The sequence below is a fragment of the Pavona decussata genome, unplaced genomic scaffold (genome assembly GCF_977016875.1).
Source record: "Pavona decussata unplaced genomic scaffold, jaPavDecu1.1 SCAFFOLD_175, whole genome shotgun sequence".
Classification (NCBI taxonomy): domain Eukaryota; kingdom Metazoa; phylum Cnidaria; class Anthozoa; order Scleractinia; family Agariciidae; genus Pavona; species Pavona decussata.
The window spans coordinates 2,484,002-2,507,500 of NW_028145586.1; the positions used below are offsets into that span (position 1 = coordinate 2,484,002).

The window sequence follows — 23,499 nt, forward strand, 5'->3', positions numbered from 1 at the left end:
GATTAGTTGAATTAGCGATATTGCAAAAAGTTGTCCTTAGTATCCATTCGAACTTCAGAATGGGCAACTGATAAGTCCAATTTTGGTTGTCATTTTTCAGAAGTACCACTGCGCACAGTTTATCTTGAACCAACAAAGAGTATAGATCTCCTTGGCACTCGCTCCTCAACGATGAAATGAAAGCCATCATCATCAACTTGCGGATAGTCTGCTTCCAAAAGGTCCACTTCATCAAACTTTGGCTTTAGAGTCCAAAAATACTCTGAAAACAACTCCAGCCCTTCACAGTCGACATGACTAAGAACAAAATCATCAACTAAGCTGTACAGTGTTTCAAGCGTGGTGTGATTCTCACAATACGTTTTCCAAAACTCTGTCACATTAGCGAGGGTGTGGTCTCTTCTCTCACAGAGCACCTGCGACAGAATTTCAGCTTCACTTTTCAGAAACTTTGTTCTTGCGTAGAGATAATCTCCAGCTTCTCGTATTTGTGAAGCCAGAGAACTGTTCGCCACCGCACCCTTAATTCTTTCTTGTACCAGCTGAAAAGGGTAAATAGTAATAATTATTATGAGATCTGATAAATGGCTGAGTGATTTTCAGAGATACACTGTGAATCTCATTAATAAACCTTTTTTCAAAAGGACAATGGTAGAATTCCAAATTATATAATTTGCATCAGTCAATTCCAGCAGTAACCAGCAGTGCCCCCCCCCCCCCCCCCCTGCAGTGGGGCTGGGCGTTAAGGCCCAATTTCAACAGTTTCAACATTTGCCCAACATTTGTTTAACAAAAGTTGAACAGATGTTGGGCAAATGTTTAATCAACAGAGTGTTCAAGAGGTTTCAACGCCATTCAACACTTTCAAGAACATTTGAAGAAAATGTTGAATTGATGATAAATGAAAGTTTAAACCAATTTAAATTTGATTCAACACACTTTCAACAAGATTTCAACATTTTTTTACGCTTTCAACAATGTTGAACAACCTTCAACAACTGTGTTGGACGCATGTTAAGCAAATGTTGAAACCATTTAAACAGGCCTTTAGGCTACCCCTAAGCATTTGATGGACTCCTGATTTTCATCTAACAGCACTGTCACTTTGTTTTAAAGATAAGTTCATTAGCAAAGACAACAAAAACTTGAATAACTAAATCTAGGGAGGACATGAATGAGATGGAAGATCCACAGAACGAACGATCACTGCCAGCACAATACAGGGAAATGAGACTTATCCGGCCCAAGACTAGTTTGGCGTAAATAAGCTTTCATTAGAATAGAGATAAGCCCAGAAATGAAGAATTTCAAAATCAATGTCCTTTTTAACTGCACTGTGGGGCATTTGACCGGCTAGTTTGTCCCCACTGTGGGGCATTTGCCAGTTTACATTTTTTTCAAAAACTGCTAATGCCCAGGGGTCAGCTAGTGGAGGAGGGGGTGGGGGTGGGGTAGGCACTGTTGACTGATGCATAAGCTCTGGGCTTATGATAACAAATAGGCTCTGATAACAAATCATCTCAATTGACACATTTTTAAATTTTCTTCTGTCACAATGATATATGTCATACCACGCAATGGTAACTTTCCTTGAATAGTCCAAATTTGGTTATTGAAATCTGAAATGTTGTTGTTGTTGCTGTTACTGATGGTGAAAAGCAGAGATAATTATTTCTCAAAATATATTAAAACTTTCTCAGAGACATGCCAAAATATGCAAATTCCTTTTCACAAAATTTGCATATTTTATAATAATTATAACTTACATATTTCCTTCACAATCTAATAATTTCATAGATTCACTGAACCTAATAATATTATTGAAATCCCATGCAAATATCTTTTCTTGTCACTGGTCAGTAACAGTACTTGTTCAGCCTGCAACATTTTTGTCACATGTTCTGAAGTTATATAACAAGTTGCCAGGCTGTTATATAATATAATACTCCAGTTACATGATGACTCACACGTGAAATCACACAACAATAGGGGGATTGTAAATGCTGCTGCTAAAGTGTACTACTGTGCAGTCAGTTTTCGTGGGAATGGTCACACATACGGATGTCATGTAGAGACTCAAATGTTAGAGCCATCAAGTGTATAATAAATTATTAATAACAACCTTGTGAGAATGTGCCGTGCATGCAGTAATATTTAAAGCTTGCACTTGAACTGTCACACAGTATTAACTCATCCTCAGACTGCAAACTTGAGAGAATTTGCCACCACGCAAAGGGTAAAACAGCATTCCCAACATCATTATTTTATTTCTACACTAGTGCCTATCTACTGAGCTAACAGCATAGCTTGTTCATAAATCAGGGGCACCCAACAACAGTTTTCTCTCAGATCCTTTGAAATGCTATTTGAGGCTATCTGGAGCGCCTTTAAAGCTCTGTAGGTTCATTTTAGGCCACGCTATAATATTTTTATCTGTTCGGTCATTCTAGGGCAACCTGAGTCTTTTCGAAATTACTAGGGCATGTTTGTCCATTTCCTGAAAACCTTAGGTCTTATTTCCTTTCCGAAAATCTTAGCTGACCTTTTTTCGGCACCCAAAACGACATTCTTATCAATCCGAAAATTTCCCATATCACGAAAGTTCGAGGTGAAAATTCCTTTCAGAAAAATATTGTAGGGGATGAAGGGCCTTCCGAACAGATAATTTACCGAAACGATCTGTTGGGTGCCCCTGATAAATGCATGTAATTACAGGTGAAATAAATATCACAAGAAAGCACTGCTCAATAGTTTTTATTTGAATGGCCACACTTCAGGGTTTCATTCAGACTCAGAAGTTAGAGCCACCTTGTGCAGCATAATAAACAGCACCACAGGAAAGTACTGCTCTGAGAGGCTGATCACACTTTAGGATTTCATCCACAGACTCAAACATAATTTATACAACACATAACATGCAAATAAACAGAATACGTTCAATTTCAAAATTAACACTTCATAAAATTTCACTGACCTTTGGCATGTTAGTTATAAAGGAAGTTACTTTCCCAGAGAATGCTTTGGACACAATGTAGATTATTGTGTCAGAGAATGTATTTTTTGGACACACAGTAACTTCACTACAACCTGCCAAACACATTGACATGTTGTGACAAGCAATAATACACGATCAAGCAATTGAAATGGAAATGCATCTTTTATATACATTTTTTCACAAGCAAGGATTAACTAAACCTGACTTCCATGTGCTACATACATGTTCAATCATATGATTGTTTGTATTCTGATATGTTATGAATCATCCTCATTGGTTACTTAAAACCTGAATCAAATGATGCGTATCCTTTTTATATTTGCATTTTCAAGGTAAACATTATTTTACAAGTCTTGCATATTTTGTCACACAATGCCTACATGTTACACGTACTCATTAACATAATTTATAAGAAATTTCATTCTGACAAGAGCTCATAATTCAACAAAGCTAGAAAAAAAAATACATGTTGGGCAGGCAATTGTACTGCAGTATTTCAAGGACTGCTCAGCAATATAATTTTTTCATCTACGAATGCAAGAAGCAACAATAAACATGTACAGCATAATTAAAACACAGTTACCATGACAAGGTACTCAGAAGCTCAAGTTTCCGAATGCTGACACACTTTTTAAGTGTTTCAACTTCTGACTTAAAAGCTAGAATCCATCACAAAAAGAAAGACTAGTATTGTCTATTTCAGTTGATCAATTAAAACCATTAAATATTATCAATCTAAAATTTTATTTTTACGAACATTTTGTTCCAAACTCAGATGCTTAATAAACAATTAATAATAAATATTGGATAAGGTAATTTAGCCACTGTAAAGAAATTTGAGAGCCAAAAAGGTTTCATTGACGAGCTTTTAATTAGCCCTTCATCACAGCATATCAGGCTAAAGTTTGAAATGTCAGCTCTTGAATCTCTTTACAGTGGCCAAACTACATGTATGCCATCAACCAAATTCCTTTATACTCCCCCAGTGATGTAGTATCACAGTTTCTTTTGTTATAAACTAATTCCCTTATCTATCTGTTTATAATAATAAACACATTACTGAGCTAAAGTTTGAAGATCGACAGGGGTAGAATGGCTTGACAAATTAAGGAATAAAATCCTAAACATTTTGTTTTCTTTTGGGTTGAGGTCATGTGCATGTGTTAGTAAGGTCATGTGGATCCCATTACAAGTCATTTCCTTGTTGCCTTGGGCACCCCAATTAACAGCTTGACATTATTTTTTATTTTTTCGCTGTTAAGTTTAAATTGCATATAATTTCACAGCATGGACATCACAATTTCTACATGTGCCTTTTCTGGTGTCCTCATCACAGGATCAGGCACTTGACTTAATCATGTTATGTTTTATGTTAACTGAAGCTGAACAAGAAGCACTGCAAGTTCAAGTTGTGTTTTAATTCATACCCAGCTACTTCAATTTGTGCCTCTCCATGAGAAGCCTGCTAACACCCTTGCTCTGACTTGCCACTCTTGCAGAATTTACTCGGAGACAGTGCATGACTTGCCTATGCTACAAATTTATTATAAAACAATGTCTGTCTGCCATTTAGAGGGTACAACCTCTTGCACTTTCATTGCTCTTTAACATAATATTTATGTTGTCTGAGTTAAAAATAGCCAAGACAATATCTGTTGCCAAAACTTACTGCTTTTAACTAGTCTGTAGCCTCCCAAAAACATGTACATACATACATACCTACCTACCTACCTACCTACCTACCTACCTACCTACCTACTGTACCTACCTACCTACCTACCTACCTACCTACCTACATACATACATACATACATACATACATACATACATACATACATACATACTTTATTTATTCCAGAAGCAGACTATATAATTATACAAATAAAAAAAACTAAGAAGAAAAGTACTTCTAGAAAAGGAAGTTTAGAGGTTATCCCTATGCGAAAACTCCCTCAACAAAAAGAAAAAGAAAAAGAAATATACATAAATCAAGATCTTTACAGTCAAATAAATACTCCAAGAATTTTCGTTGGCTGATCTTATTGATAACTTGGGCTCTATCCACATTCCTCATAATTTCTATTTTCACTTGTCAAAATATAGTCTTATATTATAGCCTCAGCAGTCACACAATCATTGATTTTTTATAACACCTTCATTCTCTCACATCACAAAGAGTGGCAATTATTCAAAACATCCATTCAAGCCATTTACAAAAAGTAAACCACTTACATTTAAGTGGGTGCTGAATGATATACTTTAGGTGATTAAGCAATAAGCTCTTCTCAACAAAAAGAACATTTTATGAGGTGCCAAGCATACCATTAACATTTCCCATATTTCATGTCATATGTTTAGCAATGTATGAGTCATATGATTAAAACATGTAAAATTCACATTGCTGTCATACATGAATAAATTATGTCATGTCAATTTATTGTGCTACACAGTATCAGTGTCATATTATTTTTCACAAATTGTTTTAAAATGTGCATGGTGTCACATTTCTTGTGACTTACTGTACGTCAAGTGTAGTATGTTTGGCACCTGATGAATCAAACATGCAAAACTCAAGTTCCATTCCACTGCATCCCAAGGCTTATGTTTGATCAGTTGTCCAGTGATGTGTATCCTGTCATGTATATTTCATGATGCATTTTATCATATGATTAGCAACATGTATTAGTTTAAATGTGCAAGTCACATTTGTCTCCTACATCAACACATGTTCAGTCATGTGTCTGGCAACATGGCTTGTTTCATCAAGTCTTCATAACAATGTGTTGTACTTGTCAAACAATTATTATTGTTATTCAAACAAATCATGTTCCTTGTAAGTTGTACTATGGTTATTCATACAAATCATGTTACTTTTAAGTTGTACTGATGATCATTTTAAGGTGTTATAAATGAAGTTCAAGTTCATTAAGTCACAGGATGTTTATGTCTGTGTAATTGGATTGAGTAAATGAATGATCATCAACACATGTTTGACCATATGTCTAGCAACATGTATCACATCTGTTAATAACATGTCATGTTTTTCCGTATTACTGGATGTTTTTTTAGCCACATAATCATACAAAAATTGTGCTGCAAATTCTCTTACAAGCACAATAGGCCATTTGTAATTTTTTTGTCCATCAAGAACATTTCTGTTCACCAAGTTCTTAAACACCTTTCAAAACAATGTATTGTTTGCTAAAATTGTTCAGAAAACATGAAACAAAAGAAGCATAAATGTTGTGTCTAATAAACATTTAATAAACATTTGTTTTATTAACCATCAATTTTGAATAAAAGCATCTCGTTCCTGAAGGCATTATTTGCATTTGTGTGAGTATGTTAAGGGGAGTGAATGGTCACAAAAATTATTAAACTTGCGAGAATTTGAGATTTGGTTAATATTTTCGAGACTCATAGTTTTCAATAGACCTTTCTGTATCGCTCAATGATAAATTGAAGACTTTGCAGAAATGACAAGATTTAAGCGTTTTTACTACAAGCCCAAAAACATTGAGATTCTGAGATGACTTCGCGGAAAAAAGCAAGACTGACAGTCCCATGAAATGTGTCAGATTAATATTAAAGTTGAAGTCTCGAATTTTGAATGTTTGAGTCTTGTCATCTCGTAAACACCCACAAGCTCTCAGTCTTTTTTTTTTTTTTAAGGTAATGTCTCAGGCTTGAAAATTATGGAAACAATGAAGTCTCGGTCTTTAATTTTAAAACATTGGTCTTGCACTCTCACAAAATCTTGGATTTACCATTCTATACCCCTTATTGTCACCCTACCCATCTCCCAACACCCTCCCCCTCACCCATGCATTAGTGGGGCATTTGCAGACTCGCCCTCCGAATCGAAAACATGCGAGGGAAAACACTAGACCAGGAGAGTCGCCCGCACTAAGCAGTCGCCAGTTCATAATTCAGTCCATTTCTATCGCCATCAGATTTTCTTCTCAGCATTGTGCTTTGTTTATGACCAGCAGTATCATGACTACTAGTGGGTACTTCATGTAATTATTACTTGAACAGGAGCCATTTCTTTATTTACAAAGCAGAAAGTTTGCGTGTATGTGCCAGGTTTCTAAAGCTTTCAGAATGCGAAAAAGTACTTACGTAACTTAGATTAGATTTTGTCAAAAACTTTCAGTTACAGTTTTATTTTCCTGAAGATGAAAATTATACTCACCAAACTGGGCAAGTAACCTGCGATTTCTACTCGCCCGACGGGCTTGACACTCGCATTGGCGAGTGGACGAGCGCTATTTTCAAACCCTGCATTTGATGAACATATTTGTTGACACATTGGGGAGAAGGACAGTGTTTGCAAAGACTAATGCATAATGTACAATCAAATTAATAAAATCACTGTTTTATTTTACCGTGCCTTTCAATAACATGTGGACTATGAAGTTAAAAATTCAACCATTGTGCTTTTCATTGCCGTTCATCAATGCAGCAGACCTCTTAGAAAACAAAAATGCTTGGCTCAATTGGATCAAAAAGTAATGTTTGTGCACTTTAATTGGTGGATTTCGATCCACTTTGTTGGTTTCTGTATTTTTGAGGCCAGTCAGTCGTCGCCGTAATTATGATTGATGGCAGTAAAAACACACAAATCATTAGCTGGGTTTGAAGTTTGGAGTCCATGTTATTGAAAGGCACCGTAAATATTAAAAATCTTACCTCTACTGCACTGTGAAACACATTTTCTGGTTTATAAAGGAGAAGCTTTTCAGTCGTCTCCCTCCATCTTTCTTCTGCAACATGCCAGAAAGCATTGGAAATGCTATCTTTGCCATTCCAAGAGGCACTCGCATCAGAACACCTTTCACAATCAGTTACACCTAAGGTTGATTTCAAAACCTTCATGAGTTCGCTATCTTGAAGACTTTCTGGGGCATTTTGTTCAATTAGTTCAGCAACTAGTTTTCTCCCATAATCAAACAGTTTATCTGTATTTATCTCCAAGTGATCATGAAGATTTTCCTTTGCAATTGGTTTTATGCTTTCAAACTGCACTTCACAATCCAACGGGAGCATTTGATTTCCACGACGCAACTGCCCCACGACATATCTTGTAGCTTCCTCTGCAAGTCGAAAAGATGAAATGCTCCTGGCCACACAGTAAATCTTCATCAAATTACCCATTGTAGACTGCACCAGAGGCGATGCAAGAACTGCTTCGGCAAGCAAAGAATGTCTGCTAAAACCGAAACTTCGGTTCACCTCTATCAAAAGCACGCTCTCTTGTGTACAAGACATCCTCCTCTTGGAATTTCATCAGTTTTTAAAACGAATTTTGCAAGAGGTATGACTATAACCACGGCAAGGAATCCGCCCGTGTTTCCGCCATGTATTTTAACATAAAGACGTCTTGTTTGGGTATCAATGTCTTGTCATTCATTTTTTGTTTTTCGAAGAAAGGCGCGGTTGCATAATATTTTTCTTTACCAGTTCGCTCTCGGTTTTCAAGGAACGCCTGGCTTTTTTTGCATAAAGGAGCGCTTCATATAAAATTTAATCAGCTCTGTGTCTCTCTCCATTTCTTAATATACGAAATGGCGTCAAGCGAAAACAACTTAAACGAAACTATCATTATCGATGGTAGCATAATGGAGGGGGTAAGTTGTATTTACTCATGAAGTACAGGAAACTACTCGTTCTCCAAACATAAGCTTACTACAACGTTTATTCAGCAGTGCAGCAGTGTATTAAAAAGAGCTGCTAGTATTGTTTTTAGGGTTGGGGGTATTGTTCTGTTTTTTTTTTAAGGGTTGCAAGCCAATCACGTTAAACCTTATGAAAGCTGCTACATCGCCCCTTTTATTTAGACACAATGGCTTGTGGGGCCTTTTCACAACTGAAAAAATATGATTCCAATATTTATTTTACAATAACTGTCCAAATTTCTGCACGCTGATCGGCTCGTAGCTATTGTCTATAAGAGTACAGACAATAAAAATGACGTCAGATGTAACGCGCGCGCTTTCTCAACGAAAAAAATAGTCAATTCCGCTCGTACTTTTTCCATGTTATTGTAAAACACAAATCAATGGCAGTTTTCTATGGTCGATACTCTTATAGACCATAAAATGATGCCATAAAATGTCCAAAACTTGGCAGTGAAACCACTCGCATGCAGCTCGTGGTTCCACTTGAGTTTTGAACATTTTTTGACATCATTTTATGGTCTATATAAGAGTATAGAACATAGAAAACTGCCGTCGATTTGTTAAAGGGAGCTTACATTAATTTAATGCCTGTGCCATTTGACTTATGAAATAACTGCATTGTGGTCTTGACATTATTGCATGTTCTATGGTCCCATTCTCAAAAAAATACCTTAAATGTATTGCTACCTAGTTTATTTTATCTTCGATTTTATTTCTTTAAAGGAATTGCTGCTCATTATGCAAGTGAAGGTTTTTTAGACATTACAGCCTGTTTAATAGTGCCACAGATAAAGAACTTGATTGAATTTAACCAATTCAAGCTGCTGAATTTACAATCTTCCATAATAATGTTATTGTCTCCTAGGGTGGGCAAATCCTCAGAAATGCAGTAAGCTTTGCTTGCTTATTAAATTCTTCAGTTTGTGTTCAAAACATCAGAGCTGGAAGATCAAAACCTGGACTCCGACCCCAGCACATGACAGGTTAGGGATTATAGGATAGTTTGGGTATGTAGATGAATCAAAATTGTGCCAATGAATAAGTGCATTTCTCTGCAGTCAGTTGTATAGAAAATACTCATTTTGGTGAAAAATATTTAAAAAGAGCTATGCTACCACAAGAAAATGCAGAAAATGCACTTATTCGTAGGCGCTGTGTCCACCGGTCTATCCTAACAATCCCACAATCCTTTACTCGTACCAGTCTACTCTGGTTCCGACCACTTTCTATAGACCTCCATCCTCATTGTGTGGTTCCAGAAAATATCCATACCCCTCCCACGGAAGACATTTTTATTTCAACCCCCCCCCCACCCCCTCGGAATTTCCGTTCCAGAGGGTTTATGATGACCCCCCCACCCCTCCGGAATTTCCCGGTTTTTAGAACCCTCTTCCATGAAACCCTCGGAAGTTCAAAATCCATTTAGACTAAGAAAATTGACTACTCACACTATTACGATCAATTTTTTTATTATTGAAGTAACGTCGACAAGTCTAGTTCAGCTATTTACAACACTGCGCTATTTTACTTGTTTATCCTTTTGCTTAACTATATCCGGAAAAATTGGATAGAACTCTAAAATGGTCAGTTTTTTTTTCGTCAAAAAACTCGGTCGTATTCTTTGTTGTTGCGTAGTTTACGTCTATAACTTTCTCGAGCGCTTAAGAAATTATCTCTATCACGTTACAACTTTTCTTTTTCACCTAAAATTACGACGGCCTTGCAAATTCCATTTTCGTAATGACCTCTGCAGAAAAACGTTTGCTTATTAAATACCGCGAAGAAACCGCTATGAATATAAGTTGCACATTGAATATACGATGCTGGGTTTTTTATTTACCAAGTAGAATTTGAAGAACTTTGAAAACCCAGTCGAAAACTGGCTGCATGCACAAGAATTAATATTATAAGCCGCCCTTGAGAAAAGTTTCAAAAGGTTCTCCCTTCTAAACTTCAAAATTAATTAGTCCGGCCGTGGCAATTGCGTCTCGGCACTTAATACAAATAGTTATCTCTGCAACGAGTTCGTGAATGAAATGAATTCGAGAAAGAAAAAAGTTTGTGTTTTTGACGTTTTATGTCACGTTTTTATCAAATAAACGTCGCTGTTTCACGTCCCATGGGATTCAATCTTGAACAAAATTTGCATACATCGAAAAAGTTGTGCATTTCATTCAGTGACTGCAATGTACATCAATATTCACTGGATGGAAAGATCTCTGCAGAATCTTTTCTCTTTCTTCCAGAAATCTTTTTTGTGAAAGATTGCATTGAAGAAATTACACGATTTGTGGCCGCAGAAAAATTATTTTCCGTGAGAAATGAATAAATAAGCGCGCCTGCAGGCCCGTTGTACATTTCGGCGTGTCAGAAATAGATTTCAACCGCAAACTAACCTGTGGAAATGCGAAAGGCCATGCTCATCAAAATAGTCGCTTTGTTCAGAAACCTTTTAATCCCACTCATTTGATGCTACAATACAAGTAAAGAGGGCTTTTATTTATTTCAAACCTCAATTTTCAAACGATTGTGAAGTCACAGCCATGCTCGGCATGATATGAGGCTGATTGATCGCGCCGCGAAGTCGAACTTCAAAGAAAAAAAACCTGTCACGCCGCCGTTACTTTCGCTTATCAGAAGGATTAACCAGACAACACTTCTACCAACATGACTTTTTCCAGAATGATTCATCGTTTTCACTGCTTTTGTTTCAAAACAACGCACGTAAATTTGTTTTTGTGCTTCAGATCGATCGTGTGTTGCTTTCAATGTTTTGTACATGGTTCGTGACCCTTTGGAAAACTAGTTCCCCACGAAACCCCCCTACCTCTCGGAAATTACTGCCCTTTAACCCCCCCTCCCCCTCGGAATTTCCAATGGTCTTCCGTGGGGGGGGGGGGGGGTATGGATATTTTCTGGAACCACACATTGCACTTTTTCTAACTTAAAAGAAAATTATTAATGTAACAATACTGCAACATTTTCTCACTGAGGTTTCTTCTTCCTCCTATGATATTCAAAATCTTATTCTTGCCCTTTTTTACCACACCCCCTACCCCAGGGGCTCCTTTTCTAAACCCCCAACCCCTGTCCCTCCCAACCCCTGCTAGAACAAGGCAGCACACTACTTCCAAAATTACTTACAGGTTCCCTCTTCCCCTCCCTCCTCACCCAACTTCATGGGGTGGGGATAATGTAGAGTAATTAATTTACTAGAGAATTTGATAATTCATTGACAATACATTTATCGATATTTCAGGATTGCAGCTGATTAGAGACATTACTGCTGGAAGACTTGATGGAGACAAAGTTGGCTCTACATCGATAACCCTCCACCCTACAAGTATTGACTCTGGGACATTTACTGCAGATACTCAAACAGCTGGGTAAAGAGAGTGATAAATGCAATTTTATTATTATTAATGCCAGTTTGCAGTCCTTAAAGGGAAAGTATCATGGGGTTTTTGATATCTTTTGTTAAAAATGATGAAATAAGACCTTCAATAAGCTGCCAAATAATTCTAGAATGACGAGAGGGAAGAAATCAACTCAATTCTTAAAAGGAACAACTTGTGATCTGTTCTAGCGCATTTTAGAAACAAAAATGCAAGAACTTGAAAACATTAGCCTTTAGAACATTTTCAAGTTTCAATCCATACTGGCCTACTCTGTCTCTGGCCACTGAGGCACTGTTGGTAATCAACAGTTTTATTGCACTGGGGTGATATATATAGTTTATACTTCATTATTTCTGCTGACAGACATATATTTTTGTGTTTTGAAATGACAACAAATTTGCATGATACTTCCCCTTTAATAAACCCTCAAGGCTACATCAGATTGGGAGTGAAAACAAATACCATATTTGAGAATGATGTATTATTCAGTGAGTTCACAGGCATACTCGGAAAAAGGGAAATCCAAGTGCTCCTATCAGGAGTTGAACCTTGAATACCTTCCGATTACTAGTTTGGATGCTCTACCACTAAGCTACAGGAGACTTGTGGAAGCTAACTTAAGGCCAGCTAGGTTGATGGGACCATAATTAACCATTTAATTTATCAATACCATATTTGGTGTGATGAATTAAATTGGCCACCATAAAGATTGAAAAGCTGACAGTAAGGACGGTGCCTACTATTGTTACTGCGCATACGTTCTGCGCAACTCGAGATACTCGGGTTTCCTATGGGCGGTGCCTACTAATACAGGGATATTTTTGCGCGGTTTAAATCTATGCAGAGAAAGCAGAACTTACCAAATGCTCTTGGTATCTCAAAAGAAAATTGGGGGTAACCATGCATTTTTCAGAAATAATTAAGGTGCAATTTAGGAAAAAATCTCATACATTGCTTTATATTGTAGCGTTTTTTAGAGATATTGCTGCTTAATTTTCTCTGAAAAATGCGTGGTTACCCCCAATTTTCTTTTTGAATTCCAATAGGTCTTGCTAAGATCTGCTTTTCCCGCATAGTCATAAACCGCACAAAATACTTCGGTATTAGTAGGCACCGTCCTTAAGAGAAAGAGTTTACTTAGCCTTTTGACAGAGCTCAAGCTTACTAAAAGGAGGTGGCTTAGGAGATCGATCCGGAAGGGACATTAATATACTAGAAAATACACCCAGTGACACTAGAAAGGGGGCTTGATGGGGGAGAAGGTTAAATGGAGGGAGATTGCTAATTAGGGGAAGGGGCTAATTAGGTGAGAGGTATATGGAGAATAGTATTTTAAACCCCCCTTTCTCTCTATCAAATTTTGATAGATGGAGTGGCTAAATAGAGGAAATGTAGGTTTCTAGTCAGTGATCAGAGTATCAGTGAGAGTATTTTTAATTTTGTAGGAGTGTCTGTCTACTAATGCAGTTGGCTCTACCTTGTCTGCTGTTTGCTCCTGCGGCAACAAAGCTGATTCTCAAGGGTGGGACAAACGCAGAAATGGCACCACCTATAGAATACATGACAGATGTAAGTGATGATGATGATGATGATGATGATGATGATGATGATGATGATGATGATGATGATGATCTGGACAAATGGGCAACAGACATGTCCATTTTTTATTATTTTGCTGAGAAATGGGACCAGACATCAGCTAATATATGTGTCGATGGCTGCCGCTATCAGTCCATTTGTTGGTCCCACCCCTTTTATGATTGTGAAACAGGATGACCTTTAGTTTACTTTGCAGCGCTTTGCATCTCCCTCTGTGGATAATTTTCAAAAGAAAATGCTACAGTTTTGCAGTTTATGAGAAATCAAGGATTCAGCTGCCAGGAAATTTTGGACAACAAATGGGCTTTTGGTAGATTTCCATGAAATCTCATTTAATAATTTATTTCATGAAAGTATGGAAATCAATAATGGTTACACTACTGTTTGACGCTTTGTAAACAGTGTTCATTTGTCACTTGCCCAAGCATGATGATAGAAGAACCAAAAAAAGAAATACAAAATTCATAGGATAATAATAATTAATAATAATAATTATAATAATAATAATAATATTATTATTATTATTATTATTATTATTGTTATTATTATTAATATTATAATTATAATTATTATTATTGTAGTTTATATTTGCCACTAATTAAATTAATTTTGACACTTCTCTTTAGGTCTTAAAGCCAATTATAAAAAAACTGGGTGTTGAGTTTGACTGTGACATTGTTAGAAGGTAAATTATAAAATAACAATTTATTTCTGCTTGAACTATTAATAATAACCTGAAGAAGTAATTTGGAAGAAGTCTGCAGTCATATCCAAAATAATGTCTACAATAATTATTTGCTTCTTAGAAAATGTCTTTTTGGACCATGTTTCATTTTAATAACCATTTCTAGCCTTGTTTTTGAAGCAAAGTTTCATAGTACCTGTACAAAAAACAAAAATATTTCACTTTAAAAAATATTGCTCTCATAGAAAATACTTCTGTGTTAAGGTACAGTGTAGAGAACTGAACCACAATAGTTACACAGTCATGTTCAGCAGCCTAAAACATCAAACCTGAGTATGTCATCTTGAAAGTGCCTTTTTGTTATCTTGTTTATCCCCAAGAGGCTATTATCCAAAAGGCGGAGGTGAGATTCATGTAAAAGTGAATCCAGTCAAACAGCTGCGACCATTACAGTTGCTGGAAAGAGGAGCATTAGCAAGAATAACTGGACGTGCTTTTGTTGCTGGTGTTCTCCCATTTAAGGTGTGTGTAAATATAATTTATAGAGTTGAAGCTTCTGCAATAAGTGGACATCCAAAATGAGAAGCCCAGGCTATCACTTTAGGAAAGTATGTTAAAGTCACACATCACCGAGGCCTAAGTGGACCTTACCACCACAGCTTTGTGGAGTTTCCAAAGCATGAAACAACCAGGAGTGTTACTACAGTACTTCCTCCTGGATGGGGTGCTAGTCCCGAACACTATACCCATGCCAGTATGAAGCAATGAGGAGGATTACTACTCTGCCTTGGATATAAGATGCTAGACAAGTCCATCAAAGGATACCCAGCATGCAGTGACTAGGAGTATTACTACTCCTCCTAGATGGGATGGTAGTCCATCACAGGATACCCAGCATGAAATGACTAGGAGTATTACTACTCCCCCCTAGTCCATCACAGGAAGCCCAGCATGAATTGAATGGGAGTAATAAATATTAGTACTCCCCGTGGGTGAGGTGCTAGTCCATTACAGGGTTATTCTGGCCAGTATGTTGCTCATACCCATTATACTCCATGGCAGTAGAGACAACATGGAGTGAAGTTTCTGAACCAGCAACCCTCTCATTTTCTTACCGAAAGTCTGTTAAGGGTCTGACATGCTAAAAACTACACCTTACACACCACACTGCAAAGTAGCCACTCGTAACAGGTCAGATCGCAGACGGTCTAAGTTTTACATTGGGTCAAGTTGACCAGCTGTGGTGTTTTGTCCAAATTATTAAACTGGCCCCAGTTGTTCAAAGAGCGAATAACTCTATCCAGTGAATAAATTTCTCTCCTGTGGATAAAACCAATACAATTTATCTGCCGGATAGCAACTTATACGCTGGATAAAGTTATCTGCTCTTTGAACAAGAGCGGCCTGTTCTCTGTAATAACATTAAAAGGCAGGCCAGGAAAAATACCCTGGATTGTTATAAACATGTTAACACTTTCCCAACAGATAGCTCAAACAATGGCCAGAGAAGCAGATAGGATTCTAAAGAAGAAATACCCTGATGTTGATATTAACATAGAACCAGTTCAAGAACCAGCAGGCAAAGTACATGGAACTGGAACTGGCATAATGTAACTCAATTTCTTAATTTATGAATGAATTATTAAGTTATAAATAATTAACATCTCATCTTTTATCGCTTAATATTATTTTCCATTGAGTGAGACTAAGGACTTAAAATAGACATGACAGCTACATCCAGATTAATTCCATTCAAATCTTCAGGGTGATGGCAGAATCATCAACTGGATGTAGATTGGCTGGTTCAGCAGTTGGGAGGAAAGGTAAGGTAAAACATCATCAGAGTTTAAATTGTACTCCTTCCCTCCATTAGTCAAACCACTATCCTGGGAGACCTAGGGGCAGATCGTTGGGTCAGGAGGAAGTCAAAACTGGTTAGTTTACAAGAACAAATGCTCATTCATTCTTGTAAACCATCTGCCTCTGGGTCTCCAAGGATGTCAAACCACAAGTTCTGTAATGGGATAATATCCACATTTTGAGTCTGTGGATGACATTCTTAAGTGTGACCATTCAAGTGGAAGCTACTCAGCTTTACTTTCGTGAGTGCTCAAATTTTTCCAATAATTCTTGATAGTAACATTAATTTGCAATCAAGCACCATTTTTAGCAATCTTTGGAGACAGAACTTTACAGTACATTTAATTTTCACCAGTTTTGTTTGTTCACTTTAGGTGTCCCAGCTGAAGAAGTAGCCAGGAATGCAGTTGATGAGCTGACAAATAGTCTTGAACATGACAGCTGTGTTGATGAACATCTACAGGATCAGGTGGGCAGTACATACAATGAATGAGTTCATGCTTTTTCAGAGTGATTTCTGATGAGGACAAAAGTCAAAATAAACTCATTGGAATTACTTGGAAACTGTCAAATACATGGTGCATCCACAAGAAATCCAACACTGAAGTAGTGTGCAGCATTTTTTATCCTATTTTCTCCTGTTTTAAATCTTAATATAAATACATTTGTTAAGTTTCCAGACACCTACACTATTGCACAACAAGACAGTATTTTCACACCAGGAGCTTGGGAAACCTGTGGTTCATCACATAGTTACAGTTTAGGCTGAGAACTCTCAAAATTGCTCCCAAAGAATGTAGTTGCCATGCATGAGCTTGGTAAAATGCTCATCAACATCAAATTTTTCATTTAATGCCAAACAAATCAATAGTAAATTAGTAGTTGATTGCTTGTGGAAAGTATATGTAGCCATTTATTTCCATAACCCTCATCAATATTATCAGAACAGCTCGCTATATCGTAAGGAGAAAGTATATATAGCCACTGTTGGGATGTAAAGCGTTGACTACAGAACCTATTCTGCAGAATATAACAATTCCACATGCAAGTTACACGAATCTATAACAACAGCCTCTTTACTACTATTTCAAATAAGCATATTTCTCATTTAGTGATCATTTAAAACTTTATTAGCAGGCTTTCATTCTTAGATTGATCATCACGCTAATGTTTGTTGTTCTCTTCAGCTGATCATTTTTATGGCACTGGCCAAGGGACACTCATCACTCAGATGTGGGCCACTAACTATGCACACTCAAACAGCAATTCATGTGGCGGAAAAAGTCATGAAGGTGAGACTATCAACAGAGACACACCTGCAGAGCTGCTTTCCATGAAGCTTAATGACAGTCCTGTAGCAGTACTATAATATTATATAATTGCAAACTATTGTTATACTGTCTTCTCAGTAGTGGAAACCCTGGGAGCCATATTCAAACTCCACATAGGAGAAATGTCTACTTACATTAACGAAGCGAAAATGAGTGTCCACTGTTAAGTTTCAAGTTTCAAGTCCATTAAGTTTTCCAAAAAGTTACTTACAACAACGGTGGAAGTTCTGTCAACTGTTTTGAACTTTAAATGTTGCAACCGGGAATACCGCTAATAAAGAGCAGTACATTACTGCAGTGAACAAACATTATTAGTTTTATACATTGATTTATTAACTAAGTTTTTGTTTTCTCTTCTTCTGTCAGGCAAAGATTAATGTTCACCAGATTTCAGAAGAAAAAGGATGCATTATTGAGTGTGATGGAATAGGGTTACAAAACCCAGGTCTATAAATGATTTTGTTTTCAAAATTGCTTGTAAATAATAATTTGAATAAATAGAAATAAACTTCTGAAAAAGAATTATTGCGGTTCTTTTTTTTAGCATAATGTTTCCCATATAGCCTGCACTGCAGACAGAATCAAGCACCAGTAAATACCGTCTCCGGTGTACCAGGAAGTGACTTTCAGTATTTCATTTCCTTCACTGGGGGTCTAGAACAAGGGTTTGGGTGCCAATTCTCAGACAGTAATTACCGGTGGTTGATTCTGTCCGCGGTGCAGGCTACTGCCCATGTTAGGGTGCTCACTTTTGTTTCCAGGATAACCACTTGTTCCTCAATACTCTTCTAGAACCATATCATAAGTTCCAGAAAATACCCAAACCCACCTAATGGAAGGTCAAAGGAAATTCATTAGGAAAGGGGGTGTCAAACGTAAAACCTTTTAACAGAAAGACATAGTATGAAGCTAAACTGGAATTTTGAGATGGATATTAATTTTTCTGGAATGCCATTATATTTGCCTCCTGTACTGTTATGTGGACCCTGTAAGAACTGTGTTCTTGAATTCCCCAATCCAGAAACTAAGGGGAGACTGGGACTAGTGAGGGATTATGGGATCATTTCGGGAGATGGATGGAAATTCCACCAATGTATAAGTGAATTTCTCAGAAGTCAGTTGAATAGGAAATATTATTTTTAGGTTAAAGCTATTTAAGAAGAGCTGCATTCCCCCAAGAAAATACAAAAAAAAATGAACTTATTCATTGGTGCGATATCCATCCTTCTACCCAAATGATCCCACAGTCTTCTCGAAGTTTCTGGAGTGAGAAATAGTTTCACAAGTATGACAAGAGGTCATTCCCTGTTTTTAGAAAGTAACACTAAAACTGGATAATGGATGTCTTCATCATACAGAGGATCATCATCTTTTGCCAACTGATGTCTTGACCACATCAAAGAATCATAGTTTTCATACATTACAACACTAAACCGAGACCAAGCCTTGCTGCAGAAAAATTCAAGCGTGTTTCTTCTGCGTGGTGCCATCAAGATGGCCGAACCAGAATCTTTGAGGAGCATATCCATGACGTGAAGCAACCCAGAGTGGCACTGAGTGAAAAACAAACTATCAGCACTGATTATGAAATCAAACTTGGATTCCAAATCAGAAAGATTAGCTTGTTCATTCCAGATCAAACACTGAGATGTGACAACAGTTGAACCAAACAATGGTTTATTTTGATGAATGATGGCTTCCATATTCTCTACACAGTCTTTGTTGCCGTCTGTTAGTAAAACCATGGAGGGATCTGCGAAAGAAGCTAAGAATATTCCAGCTAGACCGGTCATTCCCGCTCCAAGCTCACACACTGATTTTCCCTTCATGATCAACTGATCTTTGTTTTTAAGAAGATAATATGTTAATACTTCTTCCGATGGCCATAAGCACACGTTACCAGTGTTGTCAAAGCCAGTGAGGTCTTCTAGAATGACTTGTCTCGATCGCTGCTTTATAAGCAACGGTTTAGCAACGGAACTGTCAGTTTCCACAATTTCGTCTCCCAGGTGATACTCCAGCCAGTCATAATCACCTTCACTTTTGTATAGTTTTCTTGAAAACAAGTTGAAACCTGAAAATCTTCGTACAGATATCTTACTACCCTCCTTGTCAAGTGCTTTTTTCTTTATAACTGAGGCTAAAATCTTCCATCTTTCTCGAGCTTTCTGTTGTTGCAAGCTGTCCGCCATTAGGCCCATTCTTCAATGTTTCATGGGATAGGTCTGACGTCATCGGGTCACGCAGCAAACAAGATGGATTCCTTGTGTGATCGTTTTCCTCTCCATAGAGCGGTTTTTGAGGGCAATTTGCGCAAGGTTTCAGGATGTTTGCGTACTTGTGACATAACAGAAAAAGATGATCATGGTAAGAATTATCCTATATGTGGCGATCGTGTTTTAAAGACACCCGACAGTTTGTTTTCTTTCCCACCCATCACCGGCCGGCATAACTTATCTAACAACCGGTCGATGTTTCTTATGCGAGATTTTCATCGCGGATTTTAAAGGTATTCTTTAGTTTGATCCTCAAGCAGGTGGATTTTCTCTAACACATATATTCTTACTGCTATTATGGCAGAATTCGTGGCGTGGTTACATTTTGATTTATTCCCGAAAATCGATGACAAGGTATTGAACTTTGGGTGACGACAGCGAAACAACCAGAAGTCACTTGGAAACAAATTTGCTGATTTCACCAGCACGCATTTTTAATTGTCTGAAATTGAGATATTGCGTTGAACTTTGTTATCTTATCTTGAGAGCCCTAATCTTAAAAGCATTACTCTTTCCCTTGAAGGCCATTTCCCTAAATTACAATGCAGAAAAAATATTCGTTTGTAATTTGTGGTACATAATTTATTTATCAATATACAAGAAGTTTAAGTACCAGAATCAAAATATTGTGGGACTTGTGTAATGGTTTTCATCGTGAGTGGAATCGAAAAAAATCATCAATAATGTATTTTGATTTTTATCAACCAACCAAGTCATTCGGTTAAGACAGAAACTGCCAATTTGTTGTGGAAGTAGAAGTAAGATTAATTAAAAGTGAAATACAATAGGCCCTTGAACACTCAAGCAAAACAAAGTTTGTTCAAGAAAATGGGAGGCTCAGACAACTGGTAATAAATTACAATGACCAGTATCTGACGGAAAGACGTTTCTAAATTTTTATCAAGTTTGATAGTCTACGTCACCAATGACCAGTATTTCTGAGAATGAAATGAACATTCAAACTCCTCTTTGTAATGTCCGGCTTAGAATGAATTCTTGAAGATTTCTCTGGACCGAAACGTTTCAGAAAAAGATGCATTAACCCCGATTAACTGAGAAAAAAATTCAAAATACTTGGGAGACAATTTAAGAGCTCAGTGCATAACCGACCCATGTCACATTTCAATTCACTCTTTATTGTTTTAGCTCAGATTCATGTGGCTATGGATTCCTTCAGGAAACATTGCCCAATGTTTTATCTGCGGCTTCGACTGCTTTGTTTTGAGCTAAAAATTGAAATCTTGCCCATAATCATAGCTTTTTATTCCAAACAAACATTGGAGCAATGTTTCCTGAAAGAATTCAAGATGTCTGGTGTGACAAGGGTTCAATGTGCAGTGTCAAGCCAAGGTCACACACAAGGCATGAGTCAACAAGAATGGACAAGACTTGAAAGGTCTGTTCTCATTTGAGCTGCAGATATCATGTTCTTTCAGTGAGATTCAATCTGCTCAAATTAACAGCAGTCATGAAGAGTTGCAACTTGCTTTCATTTTGTTATTAAAATCTCTTGTCCTGCAATGAACCCTTGTACCATGCTATTGAGATTGAACTTCTGCATTTCTGACCCATACAACCTAGATCTGTCAACTTTTTTTCTGACATTCTTCAACAAAATTTTGAAAGTTTAATTTTTAAAATCTTGACTATTTCATGGATCATTTTGTGGAAATTTCAAGGAAAAATAAACATATTGTAAATGTGGATTTGAAGAAAAATCCTTCAGCTTGATAAGTTAGATGGACTATATAATGGGTACAAAGGGTACAATATGTACAGTCACGTATCAAATTAACAATAGCTGTGAAGAGTTGCAACTTGCTTTCTTTTGTTACTAAATCTCTTGCCCCATGATGGACTCTTGTACAGTATTAAGGTTCAATTAGGTTTCCTTTTTCTTTTTTTTTTTTTTCTATCTTAACAATATATATTTGTATCGTAATTTTAAAGGGCATACCGTGATTAGCTAACTATATTATGCCCTTCTCCACTCCTTTCTTACGCACTGTAACCTTATGTAATACGATCTTGTGGAGTAAATAAAAAATACAAATACAAATTAATGCGATTGAACTTCTTCAGTTTTGACCTTTCCACCCATATCTGTCTAATATTGTTCTTTAGCATTATTGTTCATTGCATGTAGTTATGCAGGGAAATGCTGTGGTACCACAAAAGGTTTTCCTTTGTTTTGTTTTGGTTTACTTTGTAAATGTTAATAAAAACCTTAAAAAACATTTTTTCATTATTATCTTGGTTTTCTTTTTCTTTCAGGAAATACACCTCTTCATTTAGCAGTTCTTTTAGGGCACAAAGGTGAGCTTTACTGTACCATTGAAACCCAGGGGAGATTCTCCCCATTTTAAGCTTAATAAAGCTGTACTCTGGTTCAGTTTCTTGAGCTGTCTGAAATGCAGTGTTGATGTTGCATCTGTTGTGCCAGTTGACATGTTCAAACCAGGGTATGAAATTTTCCTGAGTCAGAACAAATATTCAGTATTTCCTTCCACTCAGCCCTTTAATTTTTGTTGCCTTTTCACTAATTGTACTTACATACTATCTCTTGCAACATAATCTGTGGGGTGCAAGAACACTAATTGAACCAGAAACTAACAAGGGATTGAGATGTGTAACTCCAGTTTGTACAAAATTGTATAACTTCAAAACCTGGGAATGCCTAGATGACAAGGTGTGAACCATAAACTATCTTGATTGGTTCATAGAATTTTAAACGTAGTTATCTATGAAATTACCCTGCGAGCAGAGGCCCTTCGATCTTGTCGCGGAATCTTTCATGAACTCCGCACTTGCCGGTTCACAAACTGAAGAGGACTGTAATTCTTTCCTTTTCTGAAGATTTATTTAACATTCACAATCTGACAATCTCTGATCCAATCTACAATATTCGCGATGCACAGTTCCGTTCACAATTCGTTCTTAATCGATCTGATCTTACATTACAATTGTACTAAGATTTTCTAGGTTCCATTTGCGCAACAAGTATTTTTACTACAATCACGAGCACAGTATAATCCCAAGCCTACACTATTGTAATGCTACTAAATTTAATTTCAATTTCACAATCACACGCATTTCTCTTCCTTATTTAGCTTAGTACCACGCGGGTCTACGCGTGCAGTTACATCATTGTCATGCAGTGTATTAACTTCGGACTTTCCCGGAGTACAATTGTGCAATCTGCTTTGCTCACTAATTTTAAAGTATTGCTCGTGTTACTATTTCGTGACATTGTTCATCAAATTTCCAAGTTAATATTCTACGTCACGCACATCAGTGCTTCTTTCCCGACAGATCTTCCTAGATCAGTTCTTCCCGACTTATCTAGGAAGATCGAAGGACCTCTTCTCGCAGGGTACTATGAAAAATACATGGTTATCCAATTTTCTTTTTAGATTTCAATAGCCCTTGCTAAGATCTACTTTTCTCACATAGTTATAAACTGCATAAAAATATGGTATTATTATTAGGGGGTACCATCCTTAAAGTGCCTATGAAGTAAAAAAATTTTTGTCACGGTTTGTTAGTTTATGAATTTCTCGGTCTGAATATGTGGGTTTTACTGAACAAAACCTTCTCAATCCGCAATTATGATCCCTGAAAGGTTCGAATTTAGCGCCGGAAAGTGTCTCCATCAGCGCGCGGCCAAAACAATC

At 37.0% G+C, this 23,499-nt stretch overlaps 4 protein-coding genes across 5 annotated transcripts in view; 2 read left to right on the forward strand and 2 right to left on the reverse strand.

Moving 5' to 3' along the window:
* Positions 1-106: 106 nt before the first annotated feature.
* LOC146463657 (uncharacterized) lies at positions 107-8,410 on the reverse strand. Its single transcript, XM_085084071.1, has 2 exons — positions 7,688-8,410; positions 107-542 (listed from the first exon to the last, which is right to left on the reverse strand). The coding sequence occupies exons 1-2, from the start codon at positions 8,264-8,266 to the stop codon at positions 120-122; spliced, it is 1,002 nt and encodes a 333-aa protein (XP_084940197.1). The 5' UTR covers positions 8,267-8,410; the 3' UTR covers positions 107-119.
* A 60-nt stretch (positions 8,411-8,470) lies between these two features.
* Positions 8,471-18,071, forward strand: LOC146463658 (RNA 3'-terminal phosphate cyclase-like). The gene is made up of 11 exons (XM_085084068.1): positions 8,471-8,625; positions 9,542-9,659; positions 11,936-12,062; positions 13,520-13,643; positions 14,300-14,358; positions 14,739-14,880; positions 15,844-15,968; positions 16,123-16,181; positions 16,593-16,687; positions 17,406-17,510; positions 17,916-18,071. Exons 1-11 carry the CDS (start codon positions 8,563-8,565, stop codon positions 18,000-18,002), a joined length of 1,104 nt encoding a protein of 367 aa, XP_084940194.1. The 5' UTR covers positions 8,471-8,562; the 3' UTR covers positions 18,003-18,071.
* Positions 18,072-18,214: 143 nt separating this feature from the next.
* On the reverse strand, positions 18,215-19,756 carry LOC146463659 (calmodulin-lysine N-methyltransferase-like). The gene has a single exon (XM_085084074.1). It carries the CDS (start codon positions 19,748-19,750, stop codon positions 18,848-18,850), a length of 903 nt encoding a protein of 300 aa, XP_084940200.1. The 5' UTR covers positions 19,751-19,756; the 3' UTR covers positions 18,215-18,847.
* Positions 19,757-23,499, forward strand: part of LOC146463660 (ankyrin repeat domain-containing protein 13C-B-like) — a 17,660-nt gene continuing 13,917 nt past the window's right edge. For both annotated transcript variants that reach the window (XR_014856810.1, XM_085084067.1), the window contains exons 1-2: positions 19,757-19,916; positions 22,100-22,141. Coding sequence is in view for 1 of the 2 variants with exons in the window: in XM_085084067.1 (XP_084940193.1) it covers positions 19,757-19,916; positions 22,100-22,141 (202 nt within the window). In the remaining variant the exon portion in view is untranslated. The remainder of the gene's footprint in view (positions 19,917-22,099; positions 22,142-23,499) is intronic.

Bases quoted from the DNA above. Each gene is read 5' to 3' on its own strand.
- LOC146463659 (XM_085084074.1), bottom strand. From the start codon at position 19,750: ATGGGCCTAATGGCGGACAGCTTGCAACAACAGAAAGCTCGAGAAAGA.
- LOC146463657 (XM_085084071.1), bottom strand. From the start codon at position 8,266: ATGTCTTGTACACAAGAGAGCGTGCTTTTGATAGAGGTGAACCGAAGT. The intron at 543-7,687 runs GTAAGATTTTTA...TACCCTTTTCAG, and splicing joins TGTTTCACAGTGCAGTAGAG to CTGGTACAAGAAAGAATTAA.
- LOC146463658 (XM_085084068.1), top strand. From the start codon at position 8,563: ATGGCGTCAAGCGAAAACAACTTAAACGAAACTATCATTATCGATGGT. The intron at 8,626-9,541 runs GTAAGTTGTATT...ATTGTCTCCTAG, and splicing joins ATGGTAGCATAATGGAGGGG to GGTGGGCAAATCCTCAGAAA. The intron at 13,644-14,299 runs GTAAGTGATGAT...ACTTCTCTTTAG, and splicing joins CTATAGAATACATGACAGAT to GTCTTAAAGCCAATTATAAA.